This window comes from Tupaia chinensis, unplaced genomic scaffold (genome assembly GCF_000334495.1).
Source record: "Tupaia chinensis unplaced genomic scaffold, TupChi_1.0 Scaffold149502_1, whole genome shotgun sequence".
In the NCBI taxonomy this organism is placed as follows: Eukaryota; Metazoa; Chordata; class Mammalia; order Scandentia; family Tupaiidae; genus Tupaia; species Tupaia belangeri.
The window spans coordinates 1,028,728-1,043,351 of NW_006209346.1; the positions used below are offsets into that span (position 1 = coordinate 1,028,728).

Below are 14,624 nucleotides of genomic sequence, written 5' to 3' on the forward strand. Positions count from 1 at the left end.
ATGGTAAATGAGGGGACTTGAAAAAGTTTCTGGAAAATGGAATTAAAGTACTAGCTTATTAGAACCAGCAGGTGGCATGTGGTTAAGGACACTGGACTTCCACGTGGCTGACCATGGTTCGAGTCCCAGATCTGGTGGCTTGAAACTCATGCCAGATATATGTATGTATGTATCCCAAATACCAGGAGGAGAAGGGATTGCTGTGTGGCCCTCCTCCCTGGGGAGTGACTTCACACTTTCCCTCTCACTATCTCTTTCCAGCAAGTGCATGTTCCTTATGGCCAAAAGCCTTAAAAAATAAAATAAAAAAGTACTAACATATTTTGGTGCAAAAAATTTGAAATTCATGCAGTTTTTTAAAAAATATGCATTTTCCATAGACTTTTTAAAGACCCCCTTATATACATGTGTAGAAACAAAACTGTAAATATTTCAAATCCTGCTTAAAAGAGATGAGAGAAAAGAGAGAAAAAAGAAAAGTGATGCTATTGCATAGAGAAAAGTGACGTGGAAGATAGGTTACCCGGTGCAAGAGTCATTTGGTGACCAAGTCATTGGTGGATGTCTTCAAGGATGATGGAAAGAGAGAAGGAAAGCTCAATGGAATGAGCCTAGGAAGGTGCAAAGCCTTTGTTTTCCATGAGATGGGAAAGGAGATAGACCCCAAGGGAAGCACTACTTGATTTTTTTTTAAAGCAAGAAGGCGTATACCCTTGCCAGAGATAGAAAGGGAGAGAGAGAGAGCACCCCACCAATGGCATGCACCAATGCTGCACTCCTTTCTTCTCCATTTCTTCATCTCATTGGGATTTGGGGCACTCATGCACATGAACCTGGTGTGTTTTTCAAGTCTCCAGGACCAAGACTCAAAGCATAGTTGGACTGTGGAGTCTGGCTCCCTTAACCACTAGGCCATGAGGTTGGCCACCACTTTATTCTCTAGACCTGAAGGAGAGAAAATAAGTCTGAGAGGACTGCGGAAGATGATTATCACCGGGGTGGGGGAGGGACCAGGTTTCCATCTCAATAAAGAAGAACAGGTGTGGACGAGGAAGACCCTATGGATACCAGGGATTTTGCTGGTTATGGAGGAGGGGAAGGTTCTACTATGTGCTTTCCTGCTATTTTCCAGCTCTGCTTGAGCCATCAAGGGCCTCAAAGCCTCGTGAGTAGAACAAACACATCAACCAGCCTGTAAGCGGCGATGTCAGTGCAGTGACAGAAGTGAGCCCAAACGCGATGAGGGTAGAGAGGTGTGCATTAAGAGGCGAGCAGAAATTACTCGGGAGAAAGGGAGCGCATTCAAAGGAGAGGGGACAAGGTGAGCAGAGGCTGGAGCCGCCTGTTGGGTAGGAAGACAAAGTATTTGTTAAACAAAGAAAAGTGGTGCTGTCAGAAGCCCTGATGAGCCCTTAATCTGCTCTTTCCCCAGCCTCATGGCATTTGACAGAAGATTCCTATCCTTAAAAACATTTTTTTTAATTTAAAGTTTGCAAAACATTGGTCAACAGAATCAAGTCCAAGTTCCCTAGCACAAGAGCTGCTGGGTCTAATCCCACTCACTGTTCCAGCATTATTCCAGCCATTCCTCACGTCAAGCTTTCAGTTAAGCAACACCCCATGTAGAGCTCGTGCAAAACTGGGCAAGTTCCCTGGGAAGACTGGGCCTCAGGAGAAATCGTAATGACACTTCAGACCACTAGAGTCAAGATCTTCCTCCTTGCCAAACTCTCTTCCTGTTCTGAGCTCTTAGAAATTAGAGGTGAACTTAAGAATTTCCTTGAGATGACATTCTGTTTTCTGTCCCATAGACCAAGGAGTGGCGTCCTATGACAGAATAATATAACACAAGGAACCCCAACTATTTCTCACAGTGATGGCAGCTGGGAAGCTGGAGATCAGGGTGCCAGCCAACTTGATTCCTAGTGGGGGCTTTTCTACTCACAGCTGCCTCCTCACATGGCAGAGAGAACCTCTTGCATCTTTTCTTAAACGCTAGTCCCATTCACGTGTGATCCACCCTCATGACCTAATTTCTTCCCCGAAGTCCCACTTCGAAATAAAATCACAGTGGCTTTGACTTGTGAATAGGGTGGGGTTAGGGGAGACACATTCAGTTCAGTGGCTATCATGGTATCCCTGGGTAGAGAGGGAGAAACAGACATCAGCTGGAAGGACTCCAGTCCACTTACTGCCCACAGAAGTCATCAGGCTAAAGCCTCCATCCACCCTTCTTGGTATCACAGATATGTTTGAATTGTCAGCAGCCGCACACCTTGAGAACTTCAGCCTGAAGCATTTATCACCACCTCATTCTCAATATGTAAATAAAATAGAACTCTTCCTCCTTTCCTTTTATGTAAGCAACAAGGTATTTTCTTATAGTAAGGTTCCATAATATTACAAAATAGTCCGACATGTTCCAAAGTCTAACTTAGAAAAGGCCTTAAAATAATGTACACGTTAATATGCAAGATTCTTCTTTCCTGTTAAAACTTTTAAACCAAGATCTATGCTTAAGTCATGGATTATTTTTTATTATTCCCTCCTTTAAGTCTCCTCATGGGAGAGATGAGTAAAGATTTGGAAATGAGCCAGATAACAAAGGACAGGAGGAGGAAATCCTACAGGAAGAGAAACAGTATGAGAAAAGGGTGGGGAAAAGGAAAGTTGAGGAAAAGCAAAATTTCAATCTTTATTCAGTTACCCAGTTGGCCCCTTTAACTGTCCTTTGTAAAAGAAAACAATGTCTTTTTTTTCCCTAGGAACAAAGTGATTTTATCAATCATAATTCCAGTGAGCAGGTCCTGTATGTTGATCCTCTGATTACAGAGATAAGAGAAATCTTTCTCCCAGAAGAATCCAAACCCACTGACTACGAGCAGGAAAAGAATACGGGATCCCTTGAGACAGGAGACTGCCCGCAAAATCCACTGTTTGCCAGTACTACGGTTGTGTATATCCCTGATCCCAACGCTGGGTATAAACCCCAAATTTCAAATCTTCTCCCCGGGGAAAACCATCTCAGCAACAATGATGACATCACTTCCTCAACTCTTAAACCACCGGCTGATTCCTTAAACCTGGAAAAGAATGCCAGATTAAAAAAATATCCTAATTTTGCTTTTTCTATTTCAAGTATAAATTTGCTAAGCAACTCACCATTTCTTGAAGAATTAGACCTCATTCTAAATCTAGAAGACTGTAGTCCTTCTGCAAGACGAAACTCAGCAGAGGAAACTACTACACTCTTGGAAAATGACTCACCCAGTGAAACTATTCCAGGACAGACCTGGCTATCGGATGAATTGGTTTCCTGCTTGGGGATCGTGAATGAGGAGTTGCCAGCTATTAATCCTTATTTCCCACAAAATATTTTGGAAAACCACTTCAATAGGATTTCACCCTTAGAAAAGTAGAGTTATGTGGTCAAAATCAATATGGGAAGATGGTTTTGCAATTGGAAGTTGGAGCTTCCTCTTACTGAAAATCTAATTCCGCTTCATTTTTAAACTTTAGAGAATTGAGATTCAAAAATGAAAAGCTCTTAGGGTCATAAAAAGAGGAGTAATATTAAGGATACTTTCTGCATTTTTTTTCAGTTATCAGCCATTCTTTATTTTACCTCACTAAAAGATGCAGAACAACTCTGTTGTTTAAAGAAAAAAATAATACAGAATAGGTGGTAGTGAAATAAATGCTGATAACAGTTTAAAGTAGAAATACTAATACTTTGTTTGCAAAGGAAGAAACAAAAAAAATTTTTAAGTTTTAAGTTTTATGCTGTAGAGTATGTGTAATCACTGGAGAGAGACAGAGAGAGAAAATGAGACATCATCCCCCAGGGAGGAAGGCCATGCTGCGGTCCCTTCTTCTCCATTCTCTTCTTGGGATTTTGGGCATGCATGCACATGTGCCCCACGTGATTTTCAAGCCACCAGGTCCGGAACTTAAACCATGGTTGGCTATGTGAGACTTCAGTACCTTAACTACCATGCCACCTGCTGGTCCCAGAAAATTTAATTTTTAAATAAATATATAGTGCCAAATATCACAACAAATAAAGAATAGAATCAGAGGAACAGTTACCATGTTTGTGTGTTTTTTTTTTTCTTCCACTTTCCATTCAGGTAGTAGGGATTGGATTTTCTCTTAGTGTGATTTCAGCTAAAAGAATTGTACAAGAATAATGTACAGGGAACCAGCAGTTAGCGTAATGGCTATGTCGCTGGACTCCCACATAGTCGATCGTGGTTCGCGTCCTGGACCCGGTGGCTTAAAACTCATGCCGGGCGCGTGTGCGTGTGTGCCCAAGATCCCAAGAGGAGAATGGAGGAGAAGGGATTGAGGTGTGACCATCCCCCCGGGGGGTGATTTCTCACTTTCTGTCTCTCTGTCTGTCTGGCGAGCGCACGCGCCCTATAGCAAAAATCTCTCCAAAAAAAAAAAAAGAATAATGTACAGAAACTCTAAAGTTGCTGTCTTCATTCAAGCGAAGAGTGCTGGTGTTGTTCTCCTATGGCATAGTTGGAATATTATTTGCACCACAGTAGAATCCATGAGAGAGAGTAGATCAACAAGATGTAATTATTTTTTGTTTTGTTATCAATTATGTATTAGATATATGTCAGAAAATGATAGTCAAAACAGATATTTGTCCAAATTTGGGATGGCAAGTACTTGCCACACCTGCCATTGCCTGGAGTCCAATGTCTCCTGCAGACATTGCTAGCTGATCACCAAATGCCTTTGTGCTGGTGGCCTCAGAACCGTTATCGACCTATGCTCCTGATGGCCATCGTCAATAAGAACTGGGACAAAAGATGAAATCTACCAGCCAGGTCGATATTGAGAAGTGAAAGATCTTAAGAATCTTAAATGCAGGGATCAGCAGTTAGCGTAATGGCTATGTCGCTGTACTCCCACATAGTCGACCATGGTTCGAGTCCCGGACCCAGTGGCTTGAAACTCACGCTGGGCACGTGTGCGTGCGTGCCCAAGATCCCAAGAGGAGAATGAAGGAGAAGGGATTGTGCTGTGGCCATCCCCCCTGGGGGGTGATTTCTTGCTTTCTGCCTCTCTGTCTCTCTCTGTCTGGCGAGCGCACGTGCACTATAGCAAAAAACCTCTCAAAAAAAAAAAAAAAAAGAATCTTAAATGCATATTTTAAACCAAGAAATGATACCATACAGACTTCTCTATGTTGATGAATTGTTACGGTTTAGGAAAAAATTTTCTATGGTCAGAATAATTTGAAAATAGGGTGGGTTACCTACTGAATCTTTCTTCTCTAACAGTTGTCAACAATTGTAATTTATACTCAGGTTTATTAATTTTATTATAACAAACTGAGCAGATAATCAGAAAAAATGGGACTTCTTACACATGAGCAAGCTGTTTAGTTTTGCCTCTTTTTTTTTTTTTTTTTTTTTTGGTTTTTCTATAGGACATGTGCACTTGCTGAAGAGAGACAGAGAGAAAGGAAAAGTGAGAAAGCATCCCCCACGGAAAATGGTCACACTGTAATCCCTTCTTCTCCATTCTCTTCTTGGGATTTTCAGCATGCACACTCACGTGTCCAGTGTGTTTTTCAAGCCACAAGGTCTGGGATTTGAACAGCATCCCGTTTAGATAATAAATCATATGATCATTCTATCCATGGAGACTACCTAACGTCCAGGATATAAGTTATTTTTTTAGAATTTATTTTTTGATGTAACAATCCTCTTTATTTTACTGTTCATCATTTACTAAAGCTATTTTGCTCCAACGTAGAACATTGCTATTCACAGTGTAAAAAAAAAGTATCCTCTGCTATGAAATTCTATTTTGTTGATCCTGAAATGGGTATGTATTTGTTATACTTTACACATTCTGAAAGGAATCTATTTTAAATCACTAATGAAATGCTAACATTAAATATGTTGAGTTGAAAATTATTATATGCCTTTGCTTTAGTCTTTCCCAGAATCATAATGTAGCCAAGAGGCATAAGTATTCGAGACAGAAATAACAAAAGGCTAAGATAAATCTTTGATGTTTACCAACTTCATGAAGACATCTGGTAACATGGGAGGCATATTTTCATGGTGCATTTCACCATAACTGTAATCTATCACACATCCAAAACGCTCTTGTCAGGCTTAAAGGATTATAGCGTTATTTAATCTGCAAATGCTTCTCCTGCGATGTCTCTTTCAGCATTTCTTCCTGTCCCCTGGAGTGGGAAGGGAGCTGCTTTCTCACCCTACAGTGTCCAGCATCTTCCCACACCCATATCACCATTCTGCATGGAAGAGACACTTCCGATTCCACCTTCGCCATTAATCTTGTTGCCCCCAGTGGACTGGAAATGGAGGCTGTCCCTGCAATGGGGTCATGTACCTGCCTTTGCCCTAACTCGTGGGGAAAATTTTAATGCTTTATCATAATGCAAGCTTGGTAAAGAGAAACGTGTTTTCTTCAGATAGTTCTTTTATTTAAAAAAGATTCACTGGACTATTGAATGCCTGTATCATGCGCAAGGCCTTTGGAGTAAGATGCACGTTACATAACCAGGCAAAGTCCTGCAGCCTTGGGGGTTATGTTCTAGGGATGAGAGGCAGACAAGAAATGAGGACAAGTCATTGCCCTCAAGGAGGTTACATGCTAGTGGGGAAGGAGCTGGAGGTAGGTGATAGAGAGAGGCAGTGAAAAATAAAGAAAAATGCCAAATAATAACGAGTGCTGTTAAGAGTGACAGAAAGATGACGTGGTAGAGAGCAGCTTGGTGGCCACTTCACACTGAGTGGACCCGAGAAACTTCTCTCAGGAAGTGGCACTGACACTGCCATCTGAACACCATCTGAATCTCAGGTGGGACTCAGCAAGTGTGAATCAGTCCTTTCTATAGAAAAAATAAATTTTTTTTAGGTTTCTATCTTTCATGAGAGAGAGATAAGCACCCTCAACATGGCCTCATGCTGCAAGTCACTGCCCCCCGCCTCACAAGCACACACCCGCAGCCTTTTCAGCCAGCCGGGATCACGGGCATGTGCCAGTGTGCGTAAGGTGACCTGGGAGCTGGGCCCTGCCTCCCGCATACCTTCCAGCGTTGCAGAGCAGTGCTCGCCACTGGTCCACTAAAGCTCTTCTTGGGGGGCTGTCTACTTCTTTTCATTCTGCATAAGTTGTCCCTGGGCACCCCAACCCCACTTTTGCCTTCTTTAGCTAGAATTTTCTGTAGATCCTGGGGACGAATGTGTATCTTTTCATTTTTCCGTCTAGTTCTTGGGTCTACTATTAACATTTTTTTTTTCTCTGAGTCTCACAATCTTTGTAAGTTGCTATTTCTTTTTCCTTTTTTTAGGTTTTTGCCATAGGGTATATGTGCTTGCCAGACAGAGAGAGCGAGAGAGAGGGGGGGGCAGTGCTTGCCAGACAGAGAGAGAGAGAGAGAGAGAGAGAGAGAGAGACAGAGAGAGAGGCAGGAAAAGTGAGAAATCACACTCATCCCTGAGGGTTGCGGGGGGGGTGACCATTCCACAATCTCTTCTCCCTTTTCCTCTTGGGATTCCGGCATGCACACATGCACCTGGCATGAATTTTAAGTCACCAAATCCAGAACTCAAACTGTATTCCTCCATGTGGGAGTCTAGCTCCTTAACCACCATGCCACCTGCTGACCCCTGATTTATTTCTTTCGACTCTGTTTATTTTTTCTTCCACGAGTGTGTGAGAGAGAGGGTGAGAGAGACAGTGCACCCAATAGGATCTTGATGCTACAGTCTGCCTCTATCTTCCAACCAGCCCCAGGTCACGGGCATGCATGTGCCAGGCATGAATTCTCAGGGTGTTCTCAGAGTTCTCTGTACTTGAACTAGGAACCTTCCCATGTGGGAAATCTCTCTGAGGGATGTTTGACCTCTGCACCAATTTGTCTGGCCACTGTAAATTGCTGATTTTTCGACAGGTTCATCCTGCTTATTATTGTAGGTGAAGGGAAAGGAAGAAGAGAGAAAAGGAGAAAAAGCCTCTCAAGATGCCATTTGTTGGGACCAGCAGTTGGCATAATGGCTATGTTGCTGGAGTCCCATGTAGTCGACCGCAGTTCGAGTCCCGGACCCGGCAGCTTAAACGCATACTGGGCACATGTGCGTGCGTGCCCAAGATCCCAAGAGGAGAAGGGATTGCAGTGCGGCCATTCCCCCTGGGGGTGATTTCTTGCTTTCTGTCTTTCTGTCTCTCTGTCTCTCTCTGTCTTTCTGGCGAGGGCACATGCCCTATAGCAAAAACCTCTCCAAAAAACAAAACATGCCATTTGTTCAAAGGGAGGGAGGAGAGACAAATACAGAGACAGAAAGGCAGATGAATACTTAGGAAAGCTGAGGGAAACTAGAGAGCCACTGTACTAGACAATGCAAAAGCTCATTAAGGACTAGCCAGTGTTTTCCTGTTCCAGTATTTTCCTTGACCTCTTCCCCCCTTTTCTTACAGAGGAGCAATAGAAGGAGCACAGGTGAAGTACATTTGGGGGTGTGTTTTTGGTAGATGTGAATGTGTGTGGGCATGTTATCTTTTATCAAATTAGGATTAAAAAAATAAAACTAGATTCAGAAATAAATTGAAGATACAGGAAGGCTTATGAGTTTTAGGCTGTGATTCTCGGGTGACATGGGCTGCCGTGTGACCCTTCTGGTTCCAAGAGTGTCCCCAGCTGCTGCTTTTCTTATATTTTAGTCACCCTCCTCTTGACATGGGGAAGGCATGTGCCTGTGGCATCGGGCAGAGGTTTTCAAAAAGAAATGTGAGCTATTGATCACCCTTGACCAAATACAATCAGTTTAGTCCCAAAATGTAAGTGGATGAAAGCAAATCTCTTGAAACCAAGGCTGGAGGTCATTTCTCTTTCTCCCTTCTCTGCACCTGCTTCTGACTCAGCAGGGAAATTCCAAACCGGGGGCTCTTTCTTCTAGGCCTCGTTGAGACCCTGACGAGCCTTGAGAAACCCACATGCCAGGATTGAATCTCAGTCTCCACCTCAGCCATAGGCTGCCCGCCTGGCTAAGGGTGCCAGAACACCCCCAAACCTCCCGACACCTTTAATGGCTGGTAAAAAGGAGCTCCCTCTTAGAGGCTGTTAATAGAGGCAGTAGTATATGCACTAATTAGCTTACGCCTCACCAATTACTTTATTATAAATGTCTGGGCTTTGTTCAAGTTTAGATTCTTTTTGATATCACTAAGAATAAAATACTGTGTTGTGAATATAGTTGGGATTTATAAACCCCGAGACTGTCAAATCATGCTTCAGTTTATCTCTTTGTGAAGTAATTATACCAATTATAGGAGGTGATGTTTTAATAGGAAATGTTACTCACTTGGCAGACACTATTGATTTAAAATAAAAGAAGTAATTAAAAACAATTTACGGAGCTCTCTTGGGTAAAGGCATGAATCCAATATAAAATAATTGGATTCTGATTCACAGAAAGGATTATGGGCAACTTTCTCGGATGCTATAGTTAAGGCAAAATTACAAGGAACTCTAACAAAGGCTTGATAAAATATTATTAAGTCTCTTTCCCACCGCTAAGATTACACCATTAAATCCCAATTAATGTTTTATGTTGGGGCTCTCTCGGCCATTTTTTAAATTTCATTTTTCAACTTAATTTAGGATAGCAACTCTACATCTTTTCTGTCCAGAATTTCCACACATTCTGTAAAGATGCATTCCCTTTGTGCTTAGGTTTAAAGTACAAGTTATTATCTAATTGTCCTATTAGTGTTTAGCAACAAATTTAGAATTTATCTTTTTTTCTTTGGAGAGGTTTTTTTGCAATAGGGCACGTACACTTGCTAGAAAGACAGAGAGAAACAGAGAGACAGAAAGAGAGAAATCACCCCTCAGGGGGAATGGCCACATCGCAATCCTTTCTTCTCCATTCTCTTCTCAGGATCATGGACATATGCCCAGTGTGAGTTTAAGCCACTGAATCTGGGACTCAAACTGCAGTCGACTACGTGGGAGTCCTGAGACATAGCTATTATGCCAAATGCTGGCCCCCAAGAATTTATCTTTTTTTTTTTTTAATGCCAGAGGTACATACACATGTCAGAGAGAGACAGAAAGGAAGAGGAAGAGAGGGGTCTGGGAGTCTAGTCACACTACACTCTCCCCTCTTCTCTGTATCATCAGGATCCCAGGAACACTCACCCAGCACCATGTTTTTCAAGCCACCAGGACTAGTATGCCAACTGAGGTTGAGCATGTAAGATACAGCTCCCTCCATACAGCACTTAACCCATGCACCACAGAGCCTATCCAAGAACTTACTCTTAAGTGATCCATGATCAGCCAGGTAGCACAGAGGTTTGGGCAGCTGGAGCTTACCTGGCCAACTGTGTGGTTCAAGTCCCAGATATGGCAGCTTGAAAAACACACCAGGCACATATGCATGTGTGCTCAAAATCCCAAGGGGAAAACAGGAGGGATTACAGTGTGGTCATTCCCCTCTGGTGGGTGCTTTCTTGCTTTCCTTCTTTGTTTCCAGAGAGTGCACGTGCCAAATAACAAAGGTTAAAAAAAAGAGGGAGGTCCATTTTTGTTTGGGGTAGTAAGAGCCCTTTGACCTAATTTTATGAAAGTGTGGGGGGGTGAGGAGGGGGAGCAAAGAAGCAACTGAACAACATGTTTCAGAAATAGTTCTTTTCCAAGGTGATTAGTTTAAAAATTCAAGCAAAACAAAATGCTGTTTTTAACCATAAAGGCGTATCTAAAATTAGTGACTCTGTCAGAGCACAGGAAGGAAATCATAAATAGGCAAACAATGGAACCCAAGTGTGAGATACGGAAGTCAATAAACCTTACTGTGTGCTTTCTGTTCACATCCTGCCTGAGAATTTTATTAGGAGGGTGAGAAAGAATACAATACCAAAATAAAGAGAAAGTATTTTTATTTTTAAACTACACAGAAATTCATGATAGCCCGCTTTAAGGGAGTCAAAGTCACACCAAAGTAAATGGGGTAGAAAGCGACAGTCCTTCTCTTCTTCCCACTCTACACTCCCGTCAACGAAGGTAGCGATCTCAACAAGTGTTTTTCTCTTTTTAATTTAAAAAAATTTTAAATGGTTAACATATGGCATTGTTCGGTGACCTGCTATTTTTTGGAAATCTTACTGTGCCATTATATATAGCTTTACCTTATTCTTTTAAACAGATGCCTACTATTCCACAGAATAAATGTATTAGAACCTATTCTATTGATATTAACAAATATGTAGGTTGTTTCCAGTTTTCACAATGATACCCATTCATATAATAAACCCTGGAATATACATCATTAAACATAAATGGGAATGGCAGGGGGGGACAGGTGCCTGAATATAGAACTGCTTGGTCAGAGGTAAAATCATTTATATTTGGTAAATGTTGCCAAATCTTTTTCCAAAAAGACTCTGCTAATGTTACTACCATTTAAAAATATTTGCCAATCTGGTGGGTGCATTATTCACATTTATTCTGGAAAATGAAGTTGAACATATTCCCACGTTTATTTCTCTTTTTTATTTCTTTTTTTTTTTTTTAGAGAGATTTTTGCTATAGGGCCTGGGTGCTCACCAGAAAATCAGAAAGCGAGAAATCACCTACTGGGGGGATGGCCACGCTGTAATCTCTTTCCTCCATTCTCCTCTCAGGTGCTCACCAGAAAATCAGAAAGCGAGAAATCACCTACTGGGGGGATGGCCACGCTGTAATCTCTTTCCTCCATTCTCCTCTCAGGATTTGGGGCATGCACACACACATGCAAATAGCGTGAATTTCAAGCTACCAGGTCTGGGACTCAAACTGTGGTTGACTACATGGGAGTCCAACAACGTAACTGTTCCACCATCTGCTGGTCTCTCTTTTCTATTACTTAATTTTTGATTTGCCTTTGTTATATGGCCATTTTTCTACTGAGTTGTTGGTTATTTTCTTAGTCATTTGCAGGAGGGCTCTGTATGAAGGGACTTCAAAAAGTTCAAGAAAAATAGAATTGACATACAGGTTTATTTTACTGCCCCCCCCCCCATTATACTCATTTTCCAGAACTTTTTGAAGACTCCTTACATTCTTCTTATGTTCTCCTCCTAGGATCTTGGGCATGCACGCACACACCTGGCATGAGTTTGAACTCACCACGTCCGGGACTCAAACAGTGGTCAGCCATGTGGGAATCCAGTGATATACCGCTACACCATCTGCTAGTCCCTAGCATGTACCTTTAGGTAGTGCAAGACTGCTTTTGTCTACCTATTAAATAGCAGTAATCTGGGGCCAGCAGATGGGGTAGCAGTTTTGTCATACCCCCAACCATGGTTCAAGTTCAGGACCCAGTGGCTTAAAACTCAGTCTGGGTGCATGTGTGCGGGTGCCCAAGATCCCAGGAGAATGTAGGAGAAGGGACTGCAGCTTGGCCATGCACCCTGGGGGGCAGGGGGGGGGGTGATTTTTCACTTTCCTTCTCACTGTTTCTGTCTCTCTCTCTCCCCAGAAAATCCTCGCATCCTAAGGCAAAAACCTCTTAAAAAGGGGAGGTGGGGGGACAGGTGGTATGGTGATTGAGGTGCTGGACTCTCACATGGCTGATTGCGACTTTAGTCCTAGACCTGGCGGTTTGCTTTCTCCTACGTTCCCTCTCTATGTCTTTTTCTGACTAAAGTTAAATAAATAAATAAATAAATAAAATAGCAACAATCCAGGCCAGACCATGGCATGGTGGGTAAGGCAGCTGGATCGTACGTGGTCGATTGTACAGTTCAAGTCCTGGACCCAGTGGCTTGAGAAACACCAGGAGAAAAAAAAAAGAAAAAGTAAAAAAGAACACCAGGAGAGGCTGTGTGCACAAAATTCCAAAAGGAGAGATGGAGGAGAAGGGAGTACAACGTGGCCATCCCCCCAGGGGGTACTTTCTCACTTCCCTTCTCTCTTTTTCAGTCTCTCTCCGGTGTGCACAAGTGACTGCTGGCAAATTAAAAATAAATAAATAAACAGCAAGAATCTTAAATCACTGATCTATTTCTGATCTTTTCGTGTTCAGGATTTCACCGTAAATATGAAAATTTCGAGATCCATTTGATATGGGTTGCTGTGATACTTATCTAATTTTTAATTTAACAATTTTTTTCTCCTTTATTCATGACAGAGTGTGTACACATGAAAGAGAGAGAGAAGAGCACCTTGCACAGGGTCTGGTCACACTGCCATCCCCTTCCGCCAGTCTCCCAGTCTGTCGGTGCTGGGCACTTGGGTCTGGTGCGTGTCAGGCCAACGGGGCTAAGGATATGAACCAGGAAGGCCCCGTGAGCTCCGGCTTCCCTCCAACAGCCGTCATTGCCACACCACAGAGCCGGCCCCTTCTCACCTAGATGTGAAGGAAGGGCAGCATGGGCTTTACTTTAGATTCAGTTAGAAGATTTATCTTGGTTGCCAAAATTGGAAATCACTTGCATTTGATTAAATGAAGAGATTGGGATGGTAAGAAACGGCCAGCCGCCAAGCATTTGGAGGCTCACTTTCTCTGTTTAGTATTCGCTGCATGTTCCATTTCGTTTGCTACTTTAGAGATTGCATTCCATGGGCTAGAGGTACCACATGCAGAACCCTGTGAAGGACTAGGAAGAGCTTGCTGAAGGCCAAAGCAATTCAAAAAAGCAATTATATTGCAAAAAATAAACAGGAAAGAAAACCCAGAAAGGTTTTACAACCACAATAGATGATAGTCAACCAATCCTCATCACCTTGATGAAATGATGATTTAAAAAATATATATTTAAAAAATTTTATTTTATTTAGCTTCAATTATTATTATTTTTAATTTGACCAGAGAATGACAGAGAGAGAGAGGGAAAGTGAGAAAGCAAGTCGCCAGGTCCAGGATTTGATCCAGAGTCGGCCATGTGGGAGTTCAGCGTCTTTACTGCGTCACTTGCCAGCCCCAAAATGATGATTTTCAAAAGCGGTTCATAGGCCCAGCTGCTGTGATGTTACTAGCAAGACACTGTGCTCTGCAGACAGGGACCACAGGGAAGACTGGGATTCGATCCTCTGGCTAGCTCAAAGGCTACTCAGAGGTGCACACCTGTAAGACCAGCTGGGGAAGCCGAGGCAGGAGGGTGGTGATATGGTGACATGGTGTCTTTAAAAATACCGATCCATCAATAAAAGCGCTCTTTCGGCTGGCTGTGGTGGTGCAGTAAAGCAATGCTCCATGATGCTCCTGCTACATGGGAAGGTCCAGGGTTCGTGTCCTGAGGTTTCCTCGTGTGCACCTACACATGCACAGTCTCCCAGGCTGCCTGAAGCTGGTGGTAGGATTGCAGAATGAGGAGTCTGTTGGGAATGCCTGTCTCTATTTCTCATTCTCCTTCTCTCTGTCTTCCTCTCTCATAATAAATAAATAAATAAATAAATAAATAAATAAATAAATATTAAAAAAAAATTTAAACTCTTGTCACACTTGGACAATGAAGCAATGGTAAAATGTGATGCTCTTAAGGCAATTCCATATGAGATGTTTCCCTGTGCGAGGCCAGAGACCTCCCTGAGTATGCTGTGCACACACTGACTAGTGATCCAGGGCTGGATGGAGCCTGGG

The 14,624-nt window shown here is 42.6% G+C and overlaps 1 protein-coding gene across 1 annotated transcript in view; it reads left to right on the top strand.

Annotated features, from left to right (window-relative positions):
- IL23R (interleukin 23 receptor) overlaps positions 1 to 3,793 on the top strand; it is a 72,910-nt gene extending 69,117 nt beyond the window's left edge. Inside the window, exon 11 of the mRNA XM_006171403.2 lies at positions 2,766 to 3,793. Coding sequence (XP_006171465.1) covers positions 2,766 to 3,419 — 654 coding nt within the window. The 3' untranslated portion in view covers positions 3,420 to 3,793. The remainder of the gene's footprint in view (positions 1 to 2,765) is intronic.
- Positions 3,794 to 14,624: the final 10,831 nt, after the last annotated feature.